The following is a 19,743-nucleotide window of genomic DNA, read 5'->3' as shown; positions in this document are numbered from 1 at the left end:
CTTCAATAAAACATAGCAAAAATCTTACCAGCTCCCACCAGTCCCATGGAAAAGATGGCATTATGTGCTACCTCTGGATCACTGTCATGTGAAAACTTGCTGAGAGTGTCCAAAATCTGCAACTTTGGATTTGACACTGAGATAAGACCAAGGGCTAGTGGAACTGCTCGCCGAATTCCGACCTCACCATAACGTAGCTACAACATTCAAAGTGTTATTCATGTTAACACTAATAATGCATTGAGAAAAATATGCCACAATAAATGAACAAAACTTCCACATTGTTACTTACAGGTATTAACAATAGCCATGCATGTGTAAAATTGTTAGAGCTGATGCAAGTATCTTTATATGATACTCTGTGTGCTGAAATTGACAAAATGCAATTTCAAGTATGATGTTCACATTTGTAGAGTCTATGTCTAACATATAAAAGGCACATTTAAATATAAATGATAACATTTAGATTTGAAAATTAAATAATTTTTCCTATTTTTCCCTGAACAACACAATGATAAACTAATCCATATCCAATAACTGGAAAATTCACTAATATGATGCTGCATTTCCAATAAAAAGGTTAAATATGAGAAACAATTGTGTATTACATAACTGAGATGTTCAAAAACCAACAGTTTAATTCCTAATACAGATATTCTAACCCAACATAAACATTTGCTTACAGAATGAAACATTAACAATTGATGACACACAGATTCAAAGACAAACAAAACCAAGAATTCTTTATCTCTAGATGACCATGCAAAAAGAACTTACCAAGTGACCAAACGCTCTGAAAGACATTTCTGAACCAATTTCTTCTCCCATCGCAATAAGAGCAATACCAAGGACAGCTATACCTGTAGTTATAAAAAGATGATGAGGGTGATATAATATTCTCTAAAGCATTTCTTGATGTGGCCTTATTTACCAGATAAATAATATTGTCCTTGTAATAGAATGGAAATATTTTTGTAAATTACATTTCTCCACACAGCCACATAACAATTTTAGCAGATTAATTTTGATAGAAATAAATTTTCAATCTAAAATAAATAAGTTGCAAAAAAATTCTTAACTGATGAAATAACCCTCTGTACATTATATATAACCGCTCACACATTCTACATGTTGGTGTTGTTTATTTTATAATTTATCAAGAAAACCTGGACAACACCATGGCATCAACATATGATCCAAGGATTAGCAATAGAACGACTTTTTAAAAAAAAAACAATGGAAAACTTAGCACAGAAACATATAAAAAATGGATTACACGCATGCTTTCTTGTAAATTGTCTGGAAGACAGTCTTGTGTCAAAGAGATTATGTTTAAAACTAAAAATTCATATTGGGAATGACACAGCATCCAAAAAGTTTCACTAATCTATTGACTGCCAATTGGAAAAGTATTGTTTGAAATATGTGAGAGACTAAAAGAAGAACATCAGAGGAGACTGATCAAGATAGGCAAAGAACTAGAAGAACATAGAGATGAACTAAAAACTTTGATAAAAGGAAATACTATCGTTTTTGATGAAGAACTTTTTTTTTAAAAACTGAATCTAAAAAAGATGAACTATTATCAAGTCAACTTAAAAAGTTACAGAATTTACAGAAAGAGAAATACAATTTTCCGGTACAAGAAACATCAGCATCGAAAATTACTAGAGAGAAATCAAAAAGAGATAATCAACAACCAAATAAATCAGCAGAAGAAATTAATTTCATCAATGTCAAAAATAAACGTGCAGTAACTAAGAATCACACACGGAATAAACAACAACCAAGAAATGAAAATGAAATGGAACATGCATCGCCAACAGCAAGAATTACCTATCAATCAAATCACACAGAAAAATTAATAGACCCATTCAAAACAATTCCAAAAATGATCAAGCAAAAAACTTAAAAGACCCAGGCACACAAAAGGCAACCTACGCAAATGCAGTAAAAAATGGGGCAAAGAAAATTACACAGGAATCCAACATAACCGTAATAGCAACAATACAAGGACTAAAGGACTAATGGAAACCCTAAAGGATCTGTTGCAGACAACACAAACAGAAGAAAGAATTGAAGATTTATTAGAATACAAAACAAGAACAGTTGGAAGAAAGAAAAGAAAAGAAAAAAGGAAATTGAAATAGTAAAATAAACTGTATTTAAGCCTTTCTCAGCTAATTCTAACTAATAGTGATTACATTCTAGGTATGGGGTTATCATATTGTCTGAGAACCAAAGTGCATGATAATATTAATTAGCAGAAGCATTTTTCAAATACACAAGATCATTAAAATTAAAATAAATTTTTTCACAATCATGTACATATTCACAATATGAAAGTAGTTTTCATCTACATAATAAGCCCTTTTTCAATAAAAAATGATTCGACTTTTACACCTTCTAGTGGATGAGATATTTATCTCGATTTTTATAGTGAAGCAACTAAACAAGAAGTTTTAAATAGCAGTCCTAAAAGAAAACATTTTACAAACATATCTAAAGAGGATCTAAATTCTTTTTGTTTCTTATCACAAGATGAAAGAATTATTATTAAAAAAAAGCTAATAAGTCTAGAACCAGAGTAATAATGAATAAGGAAGATTATATTAAAGAAGTAGAAAGACAATTAATTAATGAAGTATATTATACAAAACTTTCCTATAAACCTTCAGAAGTAATTAAAGAAAAAATAAGCAAATGTATTAATCTAATCTCTATACATATTTGCTCCATATATGATGAACTAGATATCTTCCCAATAAAATACACAACTCAGTTTTATTTTTACCCAAAATACATAAAACAGTTGATAAGTCACTACCTTTAGGATATCTTGGAAGACCCATTATTTCTACATGCAACTCAATTATAAATAATATATCGCAATATACTGATCATATTTTTCAACCACTGATGAAATCACTACCTTCATATGTCAAAGATACTTTTGATTTCATTACCAAATTGAAATCTTTACCAAAACTGAAAATTCATTCCTAGTTACACTTGATGTGTTTCACTCTACACGAATATACCACACACTGATGGTACTGAAGCGTGTAAATCTTGAAGAAAATGAATATACATGTAAACTATCAAAAGAACATGTTTATGATTTGTTAAAACATGTGTTCGAGAATAACTTTTTTCAATTTGGTAATACAAACTATCTCCAAAAGTTGGGAACAGCAATGGGTAGTCTGATGGCACCTTCTTAGGCATCTTTATTTATGGGGAAATTAGAAAATGATTTTCTAAATAAATGCCTCTTAAAACCAGCTGTTTAGTTAAGAGTTTTAGATGATATCTTTATGGTTTAGAGTTATTTGTTAGAAGACCTTTATTATTTTATAGACAGTTTAAACAAATTACATCCAACAATAAAATTTACAATGTGTCTAAAACTGAAGTATCATTTTTGGATATAGAGGTTGTGAAAAATGAAAATAATGACATTACTACCATGGTTCATGTTAAAAACATGAATATTCATCAATATGTTGAATATTCTTCATGCCATCCAAAATCATGTAAAAATGGGATACCATAATAGTCAAGCAAAAAGATACAGAAGAATTATTTCAGATGACACTGTTTATAAATTATCTTTGACAGAGTTAGGTCAGCATTTTTTAAACAGAAATTACCCTATTGACATCATTAATGCTGTTTTCCAGAAAGTATCTTCTCTTACACAACTTGAATCTTTACAATGTAAAATCAAAATGAAGATATCATTCTCCTTGTTATTCAATATAATCCATGTTTGATTTATTAAAATTATCATGTAAAACACATGGTAAATCGCTACATGAAAGCAAAGCCACACTTGCTTATAAAAGGACTAAAAATCATAAAGATTTCCAAATTCTAAATTAGAAAAGACAAAAAAAGGATCATAACTAAATGTAATAGACCTAGATGTTCACACTGTTCATTTATTAATGAAAATACTTCTTTCAATAGTAATAATAAAAAAGAAACTTTTAAAAAGCATATTGATACTTTGCAAGATTTCTCCTTTCAACCTATTGTTACAGCTGATTCTGTTACAGCTGATTCTGAGAAGGAATGTCTGCTAAAGGAAACCTATTTGATTCACCTAATACAGTATATCCAAAAGGTCTAAATTCCAAAACACTATATGACACTCATTAATCTTTCTTTTTAAATTATGACCCCTGTTTACAGTTAGTTTAATTTTTTATAACATTCTAATTTACAGAATAACTTAACTAGTGAAAGTATAACCTAACATCATACAAATAAGTTTACTAATTCTTTAAAATGAAAGGGCATTTTTAAATTAATACTCAATATATTATGATCATTTATAAAATACTAGATTATAAGTATCATGCACACCATGTTTTGTTGTTGTTGTTGTAGGGTTTAATGCCATTTTTCAGCACACGATAGGCTATACATGGCGGCCAGTATTAATGGTGGAGGAAGAACCTGGGAAAACCCCCGGAAAGAACCACCGACCCACGAGAAGCTACTGGCAAGCTTTCTCACATACCCACGTTGGCTGAATCCGTCATATGTTTTTATTATATAAATTGAGTTCTGATGAAATATTGAACATTCGTCAATAAAATATTAAGATATAATATATTAATTTTTGGGGTTTTTTTTATTTTAAAAAATCTTATTTTTTTAATAAATTTTAAAATATGTGCATTATACATAATAAAAATATTAATAAAACTATTCATTTATATTTATTCATAAATTATATATATATATATACATAAACACACACACACACAATGTGCAATCAGAAATGTTTGTGATGGAGTACACATTATTTCACAGATAATCAAAAATATTCATGAATTAAATTCAGCATGAAAAGAAGTTTGTTTGCTGGTTGTTAAGATTAATTTAATCCTCATGAAATCCAGAAATGGCTGTCTTTGTTGGCTCTATGCACTTGTTTTTTCATTAAGTCTGTCAAAATGTTTAAACAGTCTGTCTGCCGTCACAAAAAACAAGACAATAGGGATATGAAAGCTTACCTACTTGATATGTCATAGCCTTATGATCTAATAATTTCTCCAGGGTATGTACTTGAGACATTAAATCAGTTACTCAAAACATTTTCATTTTAAATTATTTTTTTGTCAGTGTCAGTTTATACCAGACCTTCCAAACAAAATATGCAAAGCCTAGGTCCTAAAAAAAGTTACCAGCGGAATCCATTTACTTTGATTATTATCCTTGAGGCTTGTTTGAGGACATGGTCAAATAAAAATGTAACGTGATATAATCAAATGATATGCATCTCTGAGCTAGTAACTCGGCATGTTGGCAATTATTTTTTAAAAGCAGTAGGTTGGCGCAAGATACAATAGTTGGGTGAAATTCAATAGTACAGTTTTAGACACACAAATATCCCATTATGAATAAAATAAATTAAGAGAAAACAGAAGACCGATGGATAATTATTCAACTGAGGCAGTGGCAAATCAAGAACCAAACTAAAAAATTTCAGAGCATTTAATAACTAAGTATATCAATGTTCACTTTTTTTGTTGCAACTTTTTATGACAAATTTAAATGTTTTTATAACAAATTTCACAAATATCTGCACATTAATTATATATGGGATGGATTGATGGATAGATAGATAGACAGACAGCATGATGTATGCTTTTGTGTAAAATTTAAATTAATTTCTGGTGAGAAAAAAAATTCATCAAATTAAATCGCCACACAAAAGTTTGTTGATTTTATTGAGATAGAAAATAATGTTAAAACCAAATACCAAAAAAACTTCATTCAAATGAAATTGTCTATTTACTCCAAAACCAATTTATTTTTTGTTAATGAAATTGTCTATTTACTCCAAAACCAATTTATTTTTTGTTCCATGAATATTTCTGATTTTCCAGTACACATCATTAATCATGCAGCCTGAAGTACATGAAAAACTGGCTGAATGCAAAACTCGACCAAAGGAGTGAATGATAAAAAGGATTGATATGGGTAACATTATATGCATCCCTGAAGAATTTGTGACTAGGGTGGAAAAATCACGATAACTGGGTTTAATACAATTCTTACCTTGTTGAACAGAGAGATCTGGACCTGCTGGCTCTTTCTCCTTACTTTCTTTCCCATCCTTCTTTTTATTCTTGTCTTCCTTTTTCTCATTGTTCTCCTACATATTTAAAATATGCAGTATAAACATATACACAATGAGTGAATTATTTGCATCCCTAATTTAATACATTCTAGTTACAGATGAAACATCTGATACATAGAAAATCATAAACTGTTGGTACTTTTACATAACTACTGTTAATAAATCATACTGAAATACATAAATCTGATGTATCTTGGGAATTTCTAATTAAAGCGAAGTTTGAGGAATCATAATTTGTAAGTATGCTGCTTGTGACATATCTTCCTGGACATCTCATGGAAACCTAGCACAGGAGTAATTGACTTACTTGGCACCTATGTTAGAGTTATCCCTGACCTGTTTCAAGAAGGCACAATATCATGCTCTCTCAAGGCAGAAGATTGCTTTTTTGAGGAAGGAGGAGGTGTGGATATGCCTTGCCCTCCTGGTGGAAAAGGGGGGGGGGTGATTTGGAATTTTAATGTAGCTTTAACAGTTTTTCAGTCATATCGACTGCAGTGTTGCAGTTTATAGTGATGTCTAGCACTGGGGATCATGCCACAGGCATGTAGCATGATGTCCCACCCAGTAACATTATCGTGACACCAGGTCAACCAGTCCTAACACTAACCTCTTAATGCTGAGTGCCAAGCGGGACAGCTGTAAGTACCATTTTTATAAGTATTTGGTATGACTTGGCTGGGGTTCGAACCTGCGACCTCCTGCATCCGAGGCAGATGATTGAATCAGTAGGCCACCAGAGCAGTAGAAGAGGGAGCATAACTGCAATCTTCAATCTCTAGAGATTTAGTACATTACAGCACCACACCCTGCTTTCTCAGGGGTGTGCCCTGCATTCATGTGTGTGTGTGTGTGTGTGTGTGTGTCTGCCTGTCTTAAATCTCTGGAGGTTAAGTACATTTTATATGGTAACATTCAACATGTGTATTTTAGGCATCAACTTGGCGTTATCTACAGCATTTTTCTCTTGCAGTGCAAAATGTTTTTCAAATGCACCAGCTGAATACATAAAAATGCACTCTTTCTTATAGCGAGTGCCCTCTGAAGCCATTTTACCATGCTCTGAATATCCTGACAGGCAATCAGGACCATGCCCTGACATGTGGTGCTCTCAGGAGAGATTTTACCAAGCAGCCAGCACACTGCTCTGACAAGTTGTGCCCTCATAAGGGACTTTACCACACTTTAAATACCCTGACAGGCAATCAGAACACTGCCCTGACAAGTACTGCACCTTAACTGCCCTGACCAATCAGCACATTCCCTCAACAAGTGGTCTGGAGACAATACTAGTGTGTGCTTCAAGGTTTCATCCTCGTTTCTGGCACTTAATGGGTACATCTGAGGTAAGGGCTGTTCCATATACACATACATGGTACCCAGGGAAGGCACTTAAAAAAAATATATATATCAGGATACTCAGATTACAGAGTTTATAATTAAACAATACAAAATTATAAATTGCATCTATGGGTAACCACTCCACATTAAAAATGCCTTACCTAGATCCATAGTATATTTTACTAGAACAGTCCTAAGTGATTTCATTTTGGTTGTATGGTTTCTTAAACACTACATGACACCAACACCTGAGTTATCTATAGTATGTAGCATAACGGTTACATGACAACACCATAACTATCAAGAATATGCTGTATAAAGACTATATGACAACATCAGTGCCATCATGATTATGCTGTATAAAGACTATATGACAACATCAGTGCTATCATGATTATGCTGTATAAAGACTATATGATAACATCAGTGCCATCATGATTATGCTGTATAAAGACTATATGACAACATCAGTGCCATCATGATTATGCTGTATAAAGACTATATGACAACATCAGTGCCATCATGATTATGCTGTATAATGACTATATGACAACATCAGTGCCATCATGATTATGCTGTATAATGACTATATGACAACATCAGTGCCATCATGATTATGCTGTATAAAGACTATATGACACCAATACTGAATACATGACAACAACATCAAAGCTTTCAAGAGAATGTTGCATAAGACTACATGATACATCCTGCGATGTCAGTAGCATGTTAATGTTATTAGAATTTGTGGTACAATTAAATGAAAAGAAAATCAACTTTTTACTACCCGTATACCAACATTAGAAAATCAAATTTTACAAACTATATACCAATCTTAATCAACATTTTATTAACTGTATACCAACATTAGAAAATTTGGATTTGTTTTTTTTTTTAAATTGTAGTTTTGAAAAAATTAAGTCATATCGCTATGATGTCTGCAGTGTGATAGTTTCCAGTGATATCTAGCACTGAGGCATCATGCCGCAGGCATGTAGCATGATGTCCCACCCAGTCACATTTTCCCGACACCAGTCCGACCAGTCCTAACACTATCCTCGTAATGTTGATTGCCAAGCGAGGCAGCTGTTAGTACCATTTTTGTAAGTCTTTGGTATGACTCGACCAGGGATTGAACCCATGACCTCCTGCATCTGAGGCGGACGCTCTAACCACTAGGCCATCGTAGTGGTCCCAACCTTAGAAAATCAACATTTTACAAACTGTATATCAACTTTAGATAACAAACTTTTTACCAACCTGATCTTTTGTATCGTCATGCTCTGAGCAGATATGCAACAGATGCTGAATCTTCAAAACATTACCAGTGCCTGAAATAGAAACAAATATATCAGACTTAAAGCTTACATTATGTGTATGCCATAAATCTATTCATTTGTTCATCTTACCTACTGAGTGCTAAAACCATCTCTGATATTCTTCAGTGATAAGACTGTCAAATTATTTTCCATGGTGAACATATTGGATTTCAGAGTGGAACTATTTTCATCTACAACCAATAACAGGTATGACCTTACATGATGTACAACATGTAATAACTGGAATAATCTTACAACATGTACTAACAAGAATGATCTTACAACATGTACTAACAAGAATGATCTTACAACATGTACTAACAAGAATGATCTTACATCATGTAATTATGGAAATGAACATACATGTGATATCAGGAATGATCTTACATCCTGTAATGACAAAAATGATCTTACGCAAGAGGAAGAATTTTGCATCATGTAATAAAAAGAATAAACTCACAACATGTAATAGGAGGAATGATTTAAGAACAAGCAATAGCAGGATTGATCTTACATCATGTAAAAACAGGAATGATCATACAAGTAATAATGAATGATCATGCAACATATTATAACTGGAATGGTCTTGCAAAATGTAATTATGAAAATGGACTTGCAACATGTAATAACAAAAATGATCTTACATTATATGAAAACAGGAATGATCATACAACATTTAATAATGAATGATCTTATAATATGCAAAACCTTGTAAGATCTTGCAACATGTAATTATGAAAATGAAATTACAAGTAAAAACATGAATGATCTTACATGTGATTACACTGTGAATTCATTTATTTTCATCAGTTATCATATTTTTTGTAGTTTTGTAAACAAATTATATTTTCATAGGTACTTAAATTTGGGGACAGCATCACATTCCTTCAAATAAAAGATCTTTATTCACAGGTACTTAAATTTGTGGCTTGTAGCAACCAAAAATATTTGTACTCCATAAGAAAATTCTGAATTTACAGTACATCACATAATATATATAAACAAGGCTGAATTGAAAGTACTATAGCAATTCTGTATGATAAGTGAGAATTGGAAAAAATAATAAAGTTTACTTACAGATATAAGAAAACACCAAAGAATTATTCAACTGAACAAAAATCTAAACTGAATTTAGTGTCTGCATGGTCTAAGAAAAAGGCACGCTCCCAAGCACAAATGGAAGTAGCAAATGATTACAGAATTTGGTGCCAGTCTATCCAAGGGGAGGGAGATCACTCATATCTGACTTACACCTTAGCAAGCAGACAACCTTTTAGCATCTCTGTTGCTAAAACAAGGCAAAAGAGGTGGTGAACATCTAATTTAACTTGGGAGGGCTGGATCTTTGAGGTAGTAGCCACACCTGCAACATATTATAATTGGATAACATATCAAATGAAGAAATAAATACATATCTTACCAGCATATGCACAAACATCGACTAACATAGTGGCCATCGATTTCAGTGGTTCACCAATGACTTCTAGTGCTGCAAGAGTGGCTTCTGCTGCTTCTTGCTTACCTGCCAGTAAAAATAAGTGTCTGTCAATACTTAATTTTATAAATGATTTCTCACATGAAAACCCCAAAGGACCTGCCATAAATACCTGTTAACATAGCATTACATATCATCCACATTTTACAGTCCCAAGCTGTAATGTATTGCTTTTAATGGTTTTGCATTCTAGTGATTATTTTAAAAAATTGTTTAAATCCAGTGAACTAGTAAGACAGGTTATAACCAAGATTATGGAAATGGTCATCATGTATTGTACTTTCAAAAGGACTTAGTGCTTACATAATAATAAAGGTGTTCTAAAATCTGTGAAAATTAAATAGGCCTTATTTACAATTTGTTTTCACTTGTTGGTTAATTTTGAGATATTAATTTGATTTGACTAAAAATTGAAGACATACTCTCCAACAATTTCTCTGACGCAAAGATTCTTTTAACAAGCGTCTAAAGTGAGCATGTGACCTCTTATCTGTTTGCATCAGTTTAAAAAGAAAACAATGCAGTACAAATTATATAACTCAAACATCAACCATTATAATGGTATCTACCACTTTCATTAAAATCGAACAAAATAATTGAAGAACCATGCATATTAAATTTATGTTATCTGTGTAAAGTTATTTGTTTTGGAACAATTATGTATAAGAAGAAATTTGAAGAGAGAACTATGTTATATAAATGAAGATCTTACCAAGAAAAGCCAGAGCAAGGCCTAGAGCCAAAAATCTGCCAAAGGTATCCTTGAGATCTGCATCTGATCTCTCCATCATTGTCTGTAGAATTGTTGATGTCACATCTCCATTACAGCTACCCACTGCTATCATACCACAGGTCAGGGCAGATATGCCTATTACCTATACACAGAATTGAAATGAGCAACTATAGCTGCCTGTGTCATTTTATTAGGAACATGAAAAATATGTATAGAAATTTACTATTTTTCATGGGGTAGAAGTTCTCTTACATTTGGTTCTTCCTTTAAAGACCCAACAAACAATTATCTTTATGTTGAATTAACAGGATCCATTCTCCTATTCATGAAATTATATACAGACAAAAATATAATTTTTTTCCAAAATTAATACCCTTACAGTATGGTACATAATGACATGAAAAAGATGTTTGCGTATCTGGTTGGCTTTTAACTACACCTTCAGCAGATTATATTATGCTGAGGAAATGGATGCTTAGTGCCTTTACTGGACACTCCAAGGCTGCCAACCCAGACTGGCCAAAGAGGCCAAAGAGGCAAAGAGGCACTGAACCTGTAACTCTTGAATAATATGTCAAACACTCTACTAACTGGGCAACCATGACTCCCTAACAGAAAAAGTAGTGAACAATATAACTGCTGTAAAACGTTTTTTAAAGGACACATGAGCATCAGCAGAATTTGCTCTTTTACAATCAGTTCTCCTTCATTACACATTTTAAAACTGAGAAGATACTTCTGCAGGTTCTTTTTGAGCAGGTGCTCATTTTATGGAGATGTGAACTAAGATTGGTTTGACTAATTGGTGTAGTAATTGTTTGAGAGCCATACTTGATAGATCACTCCAAAGCATCTGAAAGAACAACTGTACAGAATATTTTTGCCATAATAAAGCTGTATAATGCATAAAATATTAATTTTACCCACAGAACTATTTGTCAAGGCCTGAAAAATATCAAAGTTATTCAGACTGTTTCATATAAACTGAACACCAATGTATGATATTTTGTCTCTATTAAGCAATGTCTACATTTGGATACTTGTTCAATATCGTTAAATATCCACTGACAAGAGTTTTAAGCATGATTGGATGAGGGTATTTTGACCTTACCTCCATATTTGCTTTAGAATCCCCAAGTACTGGGAGAATCAACTGCAAAACATCATCTCTATTAGACCCTGCATATGCCAATCCCAGCCTGAAAAAGTTAGAAACCTACTGCATACAAATTTCTAATGCTTACAGAAGCATTATATTAGATGATATGCATTACATACATAGTAAAGATCTGTTTATAATGTTTCACAGGGGACTTGGAATCTCAGGACATTATAACCGACAAACTTCATATCCAAATTCATTATTTCTTTATCAAAATGTACATGTACTTGTCCAAGTCAAAGATGTTAGACACGTACATATTAAACAATTTATACTGGTATGATTAATTTTCACACAACATGCATTTGCATAAAATTTTTATATCATGAATAAAATGATACACCATTAAGTTTTACAATCCAATGAAAGTGTCAACCTACATGTACATGTAACAGCTGGTGAATCATAAAATTCGGTTTATTGTGACAATATATTTACTAACTAAGCAACCAGTAATTAATCCATTATTTTATCCACATGGAAAGAAATCTTCAATAGTCATCTGTTTTGTATTAATTTAAGATTTTTTTGTTGGTATGTTGTTAAATGACATGTAAACAGTATTAAAAATAAGTTGTCATTAAAATGAGAGGGGAAAAAAAAAATCAGTTTACTTTACCAATATTTATGGTGTGCATAAAGCAATTAACTTGCCACAATAACCCCAAAAATGTTTGTTTAACATCCCCAATAAATGTGAAAGCAAGAGTGACACAAAGAATAGATGGCACACTTTAATAAAAGCTAGCATGTCTGTTTACCCTGTGATAGCCCCTATTCTCATGATGTTGCTGCTGTGCATCACATAGTCAGACAACAAGGCAAGAGCTGGATCACATTCATTCCGGACACCTGAGTTCACTATGCCACAGGCAAGAAGAGCTCCAGCCTAAAGAGAGATTAGAAAGAAAAGCAAATGTATGAAAGACTACTGTGACCAGCTCAGTATGAGCCTGCCACATGTTTAATAGTCCGTTCTGTAGATAACTACTTGTTCCCCAACAATAATTTTTTTTTAAATTTCAGAGTGATCTTAACCTGTGTAATCAATAGGGTTCTTCCTTATCCTAAGTACATGCCATCCACAAAGCTTTGGCCAGATCTGTGATGCAGAACCAATGTTACTGTCCAGAAAACATTTATTTTCTATTAGTCAGTGACCTTGACCTTTGACTCCAATATCAACAGGAAAACTTGAATTATTGTGTGGAGATCGTTATCCAGAAACAATTTTTCTTCATTTAGCCAGAGAATGAGTTCTTCCTTACCACAAGCACAAGTCAATAAATTTATGGCCTGTGTAGATGGTGGACAACTAAAACTTTTGTGAAGAAACTTAACTGGTTAGACAGAGAGACAAAGAGATGGCTGGATGGATGGGCATCACACAAAAATACACTTCACCCTATGGTGAGCATATCAAAATAGTACTGCATAAACCTAGAGTACTAGATGAGCACCATATCTGCATTTTATGCAGACAAATCATCTAAAAATGCATAAAGATATTTTTAATGCATTCAAATTATGTAAAAACAACTTAAGCATTTAGTCCAAAGTTGTGAGCTTATTGCTCATGATAAGCATAATGTTATATGAGAATATATTTCATCCATATAAACTAATATATTTATTCAATCATAAGTCAAGTCAAACTGCACACAACAAAGATCCTGATCCTGTGTAGCATAATATTCCTGCAGATTAGGGTCTATACTATTTGTTGTACTGATTACTCCTAACACACTGCACAGACCTTGATCTGCCAGCACTTTTTGTGACAGCAGATCTGGGTCTGTTCAGTTTGCAGCTGTACTCGTCTTATAAGCAAGTATGCCATTGGTTCAAAATATAATGTTCATGCATGTATGATGTTGTTATAGGGTTTAATGCCATTTTTCAGCACAAGATAGGCTATACATGACGGCCAGTATAACTGGTGGAGGAAGAACCCTGGAAAACCCCAAGAAGAACCACCGACCCATGAAAAGCTACTGGCAAACTTTCTCACGTATCCACATTAGCCAAGCCTGAGATTCAAACCCACGCAGACAGAGGCGAGATGGCAGTGATCCAGAATGGTGAGCGCTTCAGACCACTTGGCCACTTGGGGCCCCCATGCGTGTCTGAAATGAAGGTACTTGAGTCACATAATTCAACAGACATTGTTTTAGTCCTGGTCACTAAGCCATAAGACATGATCAAATTTTTACTGCGATTCAGACTGGTGGAGCAAGTTAATGTTTTACTGTTCTCACTAAATACACCTATCAATTTCAAAATAAGTTCCAAACCAAGAAGTAAAATACCAACTTTGATACAATCTTATCAGCAGTTGTGTAGACCTTATTCCCTAGCTTGTAAACCAACATTCCTTCACACCAGGTATATTATATACTGGAAGACAGGGCTATGACAGAAGCATTTACCTATTAACAGATTTCCATTATTTTGAATCATGAATGTTGGAGTGCCTTAATCAAATAAAATTACATTATCATCGATTTTTTAGGACTTTATTGCAATTTTATGATATAAGAAACAATTTTATACTTAATATGCTCTTAAATCTTGTGGCAACCACACTGAAATTACACGATTGTGAATGACCTCACACAGAACAGGATGTCAAATTCTATTAAGTCAAAGGCAGATGACAACCTACATTAAGCTCCTATATAAGTATAAATTACTGATGAATTCTCTTGTACAAGAACAGTTCACTAGAAATGCAAAGGCCACTCTTTTTTAACCATTCACTATCCTTTTATCTCAATGATTTCCTTCAACCTTAATACTATAACCATACTCCATCCTTTAATCTCTACCATTTCCTACCTTAATGTAATCTTCTGATGAATATAGATATTTATCTATCTGTGTTAGTCCACCATCTACATCCCACAGCAGAATGAGACCGAGAGATGCTGTAGCACTTAACATACCTGTAATACAATCGAGAGAATGATTAATTGTCAAATTAAGAAATTTAAAAACCATTAAATAAAACCAATCTAGACAATCATAGACTTAACAAACAGAATTGCATATAGCGCAAATTTATAAAATTTGTGCATGAATGATTGAATTTTTTTAAGGATGAATGAGAATATATTCCTTTTTTTACTTATCTATCCTTGAAGTTACACATCCCTGTTACATACATGCCAACCCCAACCCCACAGGTATAAGTGTAACTATTGCTATTGTAAGTGGCAAAAAAGTGTAATTTGGGCATAAAAAGTATAATCTATACACAATACATGCCAGAATTACAGCACATATGAAAAAGAAAAATTCCTTATTTTAATGCATTTCACAAAATATTAAGGACTGTTCCTTTTAAAGATACAGGTGGAAGCCCTGAATAATACTTGTTAACTTCCATTTATTATTGAGAAAAAACCTTGTATTTCCTAATAATTTAAATAAGTCCATTTCATGGACTAAAGAGAAATACTTGAAGACAGCAATTAGTCATACTGTACTAACAGTTTACATCTTTAGACTTGAAACTTACCATGGTCTTTGTTCTTGTACAACCATTTATTTCCATCTTCCATCAATAACTTATCTTGACCAAAGGCAGCATTGACAAAGCCATTCACAAATGAGGAAGCCAAATTCTGTCTTGCCGAGTCAACATTTGAGGGTCCTATTGTTCCTCCTGAAATACAGGAGAACAAAGAATGGAATACAAGTGTGATAGTATCCTGCATGAATCAAACACAGATGCGGTAAGTTTAATAATGACTGGTATATCTAAAAACAAGTGTCACACCTGTGCCTCACCTGCATCAATGCAAAGATAGTCTTCAAACCATATCTGACTTTCAAAAACATAAAATTTTGACATGGCTACAACCAGCAACAACGCAAAAGAGTTACCTGTGTCTCACTTGCGCAAGTGCTCATCTATGTCTCACTTGCGGTTATACTGGTTAAATGACAGCACCATCCTGACAAAATACCACATTCACTTCTTTCCAGCTTTTTTCAACCAAAAGGCAGGGATTCCATAACCCTGACCATCTGGGCATACAAGCATACTAGTGTAATGTCAAGTAATTATTCCTTTAGCCTTCAGGACAAAGATTTCTAACCTAAAGATATAAATGGTGATTGTGGATATATAAAACAGCATAGAATTTCAACACAGACCTAGTTGAGAATCGGGTTGGAATGATTTAGAATAAATTTGGAATGACACCCAATTTATGAGAGGTACAGGTCTGAGAATTGGTGTGTGTGTGATCAATGACCCAAGTGTCATCATAAATCAGACTGGGGGGTGGGAAGGGTGATTAAGTCACCCGGACCATGCCCCAGAGTCATAGTTTTAACATAGAAACTATTGAGATTCCCACCACATAACAATATATACATTTACTGGGTAAGTAGATATAAATTTATACATGCAAATGACATTGGTTTCAGAGTACATTCTACTCACCAGAAACTATGTTCCTAGATCTTAATTAAGAAACTATTGAAAGCTACTAAAAAAGACAATGTACACACTCTGCATGAGAAGATGAATTTAGCTATACAAAAAGTATTCCCTGGGACCATTATTACCCATGGGCAATAAGCAATGTAGAAATGTATTTAGGTTATGTTTTACAAACAATCCAGTTAAAAATGTCAATCTTCATAGCATACTTTCTCGTCTTTTCTTTAATAAATTTCTTCTTCTTAAGTATCGTTAAATGTCAAGCATATAACATCCAAAATGCTGAAATTCCGTTTGTTTTCTCATCAAGACCAACTTGGTTAATAAAGACAAATTTTTTCAGCATGCTGGAAGATTTTCCCAATTAGTTTACTCTAATCAAACAGTATGATAGCTAGCTATTGTAGCAAAATGACTTGATCCATATTATGCACACTGACACACTCTAATCAAACAGTATGATAGCTAGCTATTGTAGCAAAATGACTTGATCCATATTATGCACACTGACACACTCTAATCAAACAGTATGATAGCTAGCTATTGTAGCAAAATGACTTGATCCATATTATGCACACTGACACACTCTAATCAAACAGTAAACCGACTGGCTATTGTAGCATACAAGACTTGATCCATATTAAGCACAATGACACACTCTAGTCAACCAGTATTCTGACTGGCTATTGTTGCATACAAGTCTTATATTAAGCACAATGACACTCTAGTCAACCAGTATTCTGGCTGGTTATTGTTGCATACAAGTCTTATATTAAGCACACTGACACACTCTAATCAACAAGTATGCCGACTGGCTATTGTAGCATACAAGACTTATATTATGCACACTGACACTCTAATCAACCAGTATGCCAAATGGCTACTGTAATATACAATACTTATATTATGCACACTGACACACTCTAGTCAACCAGTATTCTGACTGGCTATTGTAGCATACAAGACTTATCCATATTAAGCACACTGACACACTCTAGTCAACCAGTATTCTGACTGGCTATTGTAGCATACAAGACTTATCCATATTAAACACACTGACACACTCTAGTCAACCAGTATTCTGACTGGCTATTGTAGTATACAAGACTTATATTATGCACACTGACACACTCTAATCAACCAGTATTCTGACTGGCTATTGTAGCATACAAGTCTTATATTAAGCACACTGACAGTATATTCAAACAGTACACCAACTGGCTACTGTAGTATACAAGACTTATATTATGCACACTGACACTCTAATCAACCAGTATGCCAAATGGCTATTGTAATATACAATACTTATATTATGCACACTGACACACTCTAGTCAACCAGTATTCTGACTGGCTATTGTAGCATACAAGACTTATCCATATTAAGCACACTGACACACTCTAGTCAACCAGTATTCTGACTGGCTATTGTAGTATACAAGACTTATACACACTGACACACTCTAATCAACCAGTATGCCGACTGGCTATTGTAACATACAAGACTTGATCCATATTAAGCACAATGACACACTCCAGTCAACCAGTATTCTGACTGGCTATTGTAGTATACAAGACTTATGCACACTGACACACTCTAATCAACCAGTATTCTGACTGGCTATTGTAGTATACAAGACTTATATTATGCGCACTGACACACTCTTAATCAACCAGTGTGCCGACTGGCTATTGTAACATATAAGACTTGATCCATATTAAGCACACTGCCACAATGCTCACATCAAAAACAAAGATGCAACCTGTGATTACCAAACTTAATAATATTTGTTATCACTTACTGGTGGGCTCTAAGTGGGACTTATAAATATCCTCAGGTACTTTTGGTTCCATTATGTCCAACTGAAACATATGAGGTTATAATAAATACAACTTCAAATTGTTCATTATACAATATTTCTACATAATTCAGTTATTCAGATAAATCTGAGTTCCTGGTTTTTTTTATTTAAGCCACAGAATTACCAATATGCTTAACAAATGACATAATCCTTTTCTTTATTTTCTCAAAATGTGGACAGTAATACAGATAACAGCTTCATATAAGTCAGATGTGCACTGGGTCCAATGACATAGTACTGTAAGACTGGATATATTATAGTTTAGCTCTAGACTCCAGAACAGAACAATTTAAAAGTTAGTGTCAAGGAACTTTGTCTTTTAATCAATCTTACCACTTTCTCTCATTTTTTTTCATATGCTCTGGTACAAACCCATTGCTATTAGCATATGTCAATTTGTAATGATTATTTCATTTTTTTTCTTTCCTCTTTCATTTTGAAAATGAATAGTTTGTTGGGAATTCTTCTTTACTCAAAATACTGCAGTCTACACCCAAACCTGGCTGAGAAAGAACTTTAATGTATTGACAGTTCCCTGCAAGAGGTTTTATTATACCATTTTACATAAGCCCCTGGGCAATTTCACACCTGTTACAGTGTATGTCTTATGTATTAGATTAAGTCCAATACCTCATATCGGATTCAGTTAAATCTATTGTGCTATCAAGTTGACAATGAGTTTCTTGGTGGAAATGCCCAATGTTTGATTTGGGCATTTTAATGGCATACATGAACAATTCTGGAGGCCTGATATAACCAGGAGCAGTTTTGATTAATATACTAATGACATGCCCTCACCCATCACGCCCCCATTACTTCATCTCTGGAAGAGAACTCCAATATCCATATTTTGTCTCTCATAAAATTTTCAAGTCATTATATAGCTTCTGAATTACCATCATGCTTAAAGTCTGACACAATCCTAATCATTTTTGTACAAATGTCACAAATACAGCTCTTCCCTGTCATTGTGAACTAGCTGGTGTCCATAACTACTGATTGCATTATGAACTGAACAGCACTAAAATTACCCTGTAAAACAACTTTAGCCTCGTAAACATCCTCTCAACGAATCACTTAAAATCACAATCCTATTCACAAAACAAGCTTTTGAAATCCTGGACATCTCCATTGCAGGACTAAATGACTTAATTCACTAATAAATACTGAAAAGACTAAACTAGATTAAATCTGATTTCATTGGAAAAATGACACCTAATTG

General features: G+C 33.4%; 1 protein-coding gene across 1 annotated transcript in view; it reads right to left on the bottom strand.

Annotated features, from left to right (window-relative positions):
• The window catches only part of LOC149785653 (26S proteasome non-ATPase regulatory subunit 2-like), a 63,975-nt gene that overhangs the window by 14,201 nt on the left and 30,031 nt on the right, over positions 1-19,743 (bottom strand). Inside the window, exons 8-18 of the mRNA XM_089979481.1 lie at positions 18,462-18,522; positions 15,728-15,874; positions 15,046-15,152; positions 12,969-13,096; positions 12,157-12,244; positions 11,025-11,187; positions 10,238-10,339; positions 8,759-8,829; positions 6,076-6,172; positions 778-860; positions 29-197 (exon numbers count right to left, since the gene is read on the bottom strand). Coding sequence (XP_089835607.1) covers positions 29-197; positions 778-860; positions 6,076-6,172; positions 8,759-8,829; positions 10,238-10,339; positions 11,025-11,187; positions 12,157-12,244; positions 12,969-13,096; positions 15,046-15,152; positions 15,728-15,874; positions 18,462-18,522 — 1,216 coding nt within the window. The remainder of the gene's footprint in view (positions 1-28; positions 198-777; positions 861-6,075; positions 6,173-8,758; positions 8,830-10,237; positions 10,340-11,024; positions 11,188-12,156; positions 12,245-12,968; positions 13,097-15,045; positions 15,153-15,727; positions 15,875-18,461; positions 18,523-19,743) is intronic.

This window comes from Sinohyriopsis cumingii, chromosome 13, assembly GCF_028554795.1.
Source record: "Sinohyriopsis cumingii isolate HCF-2022 chromosome 13, ASM2855479v2, whole genome shotgun sequence".
In the NCBI taxonomy this organism is placed as follows: domain Eukaryota; kingdom Metazoa; phylum Mollusca; class Bivalvia; order Unionida; family Unionidae; genus Sinohyriopsis; species Sinohyriopsis cumingii.
Note: the sequence above shows the minus strand (reverse complement) of the source record. Positions and strands in the feature narration are given on the sequence as shown.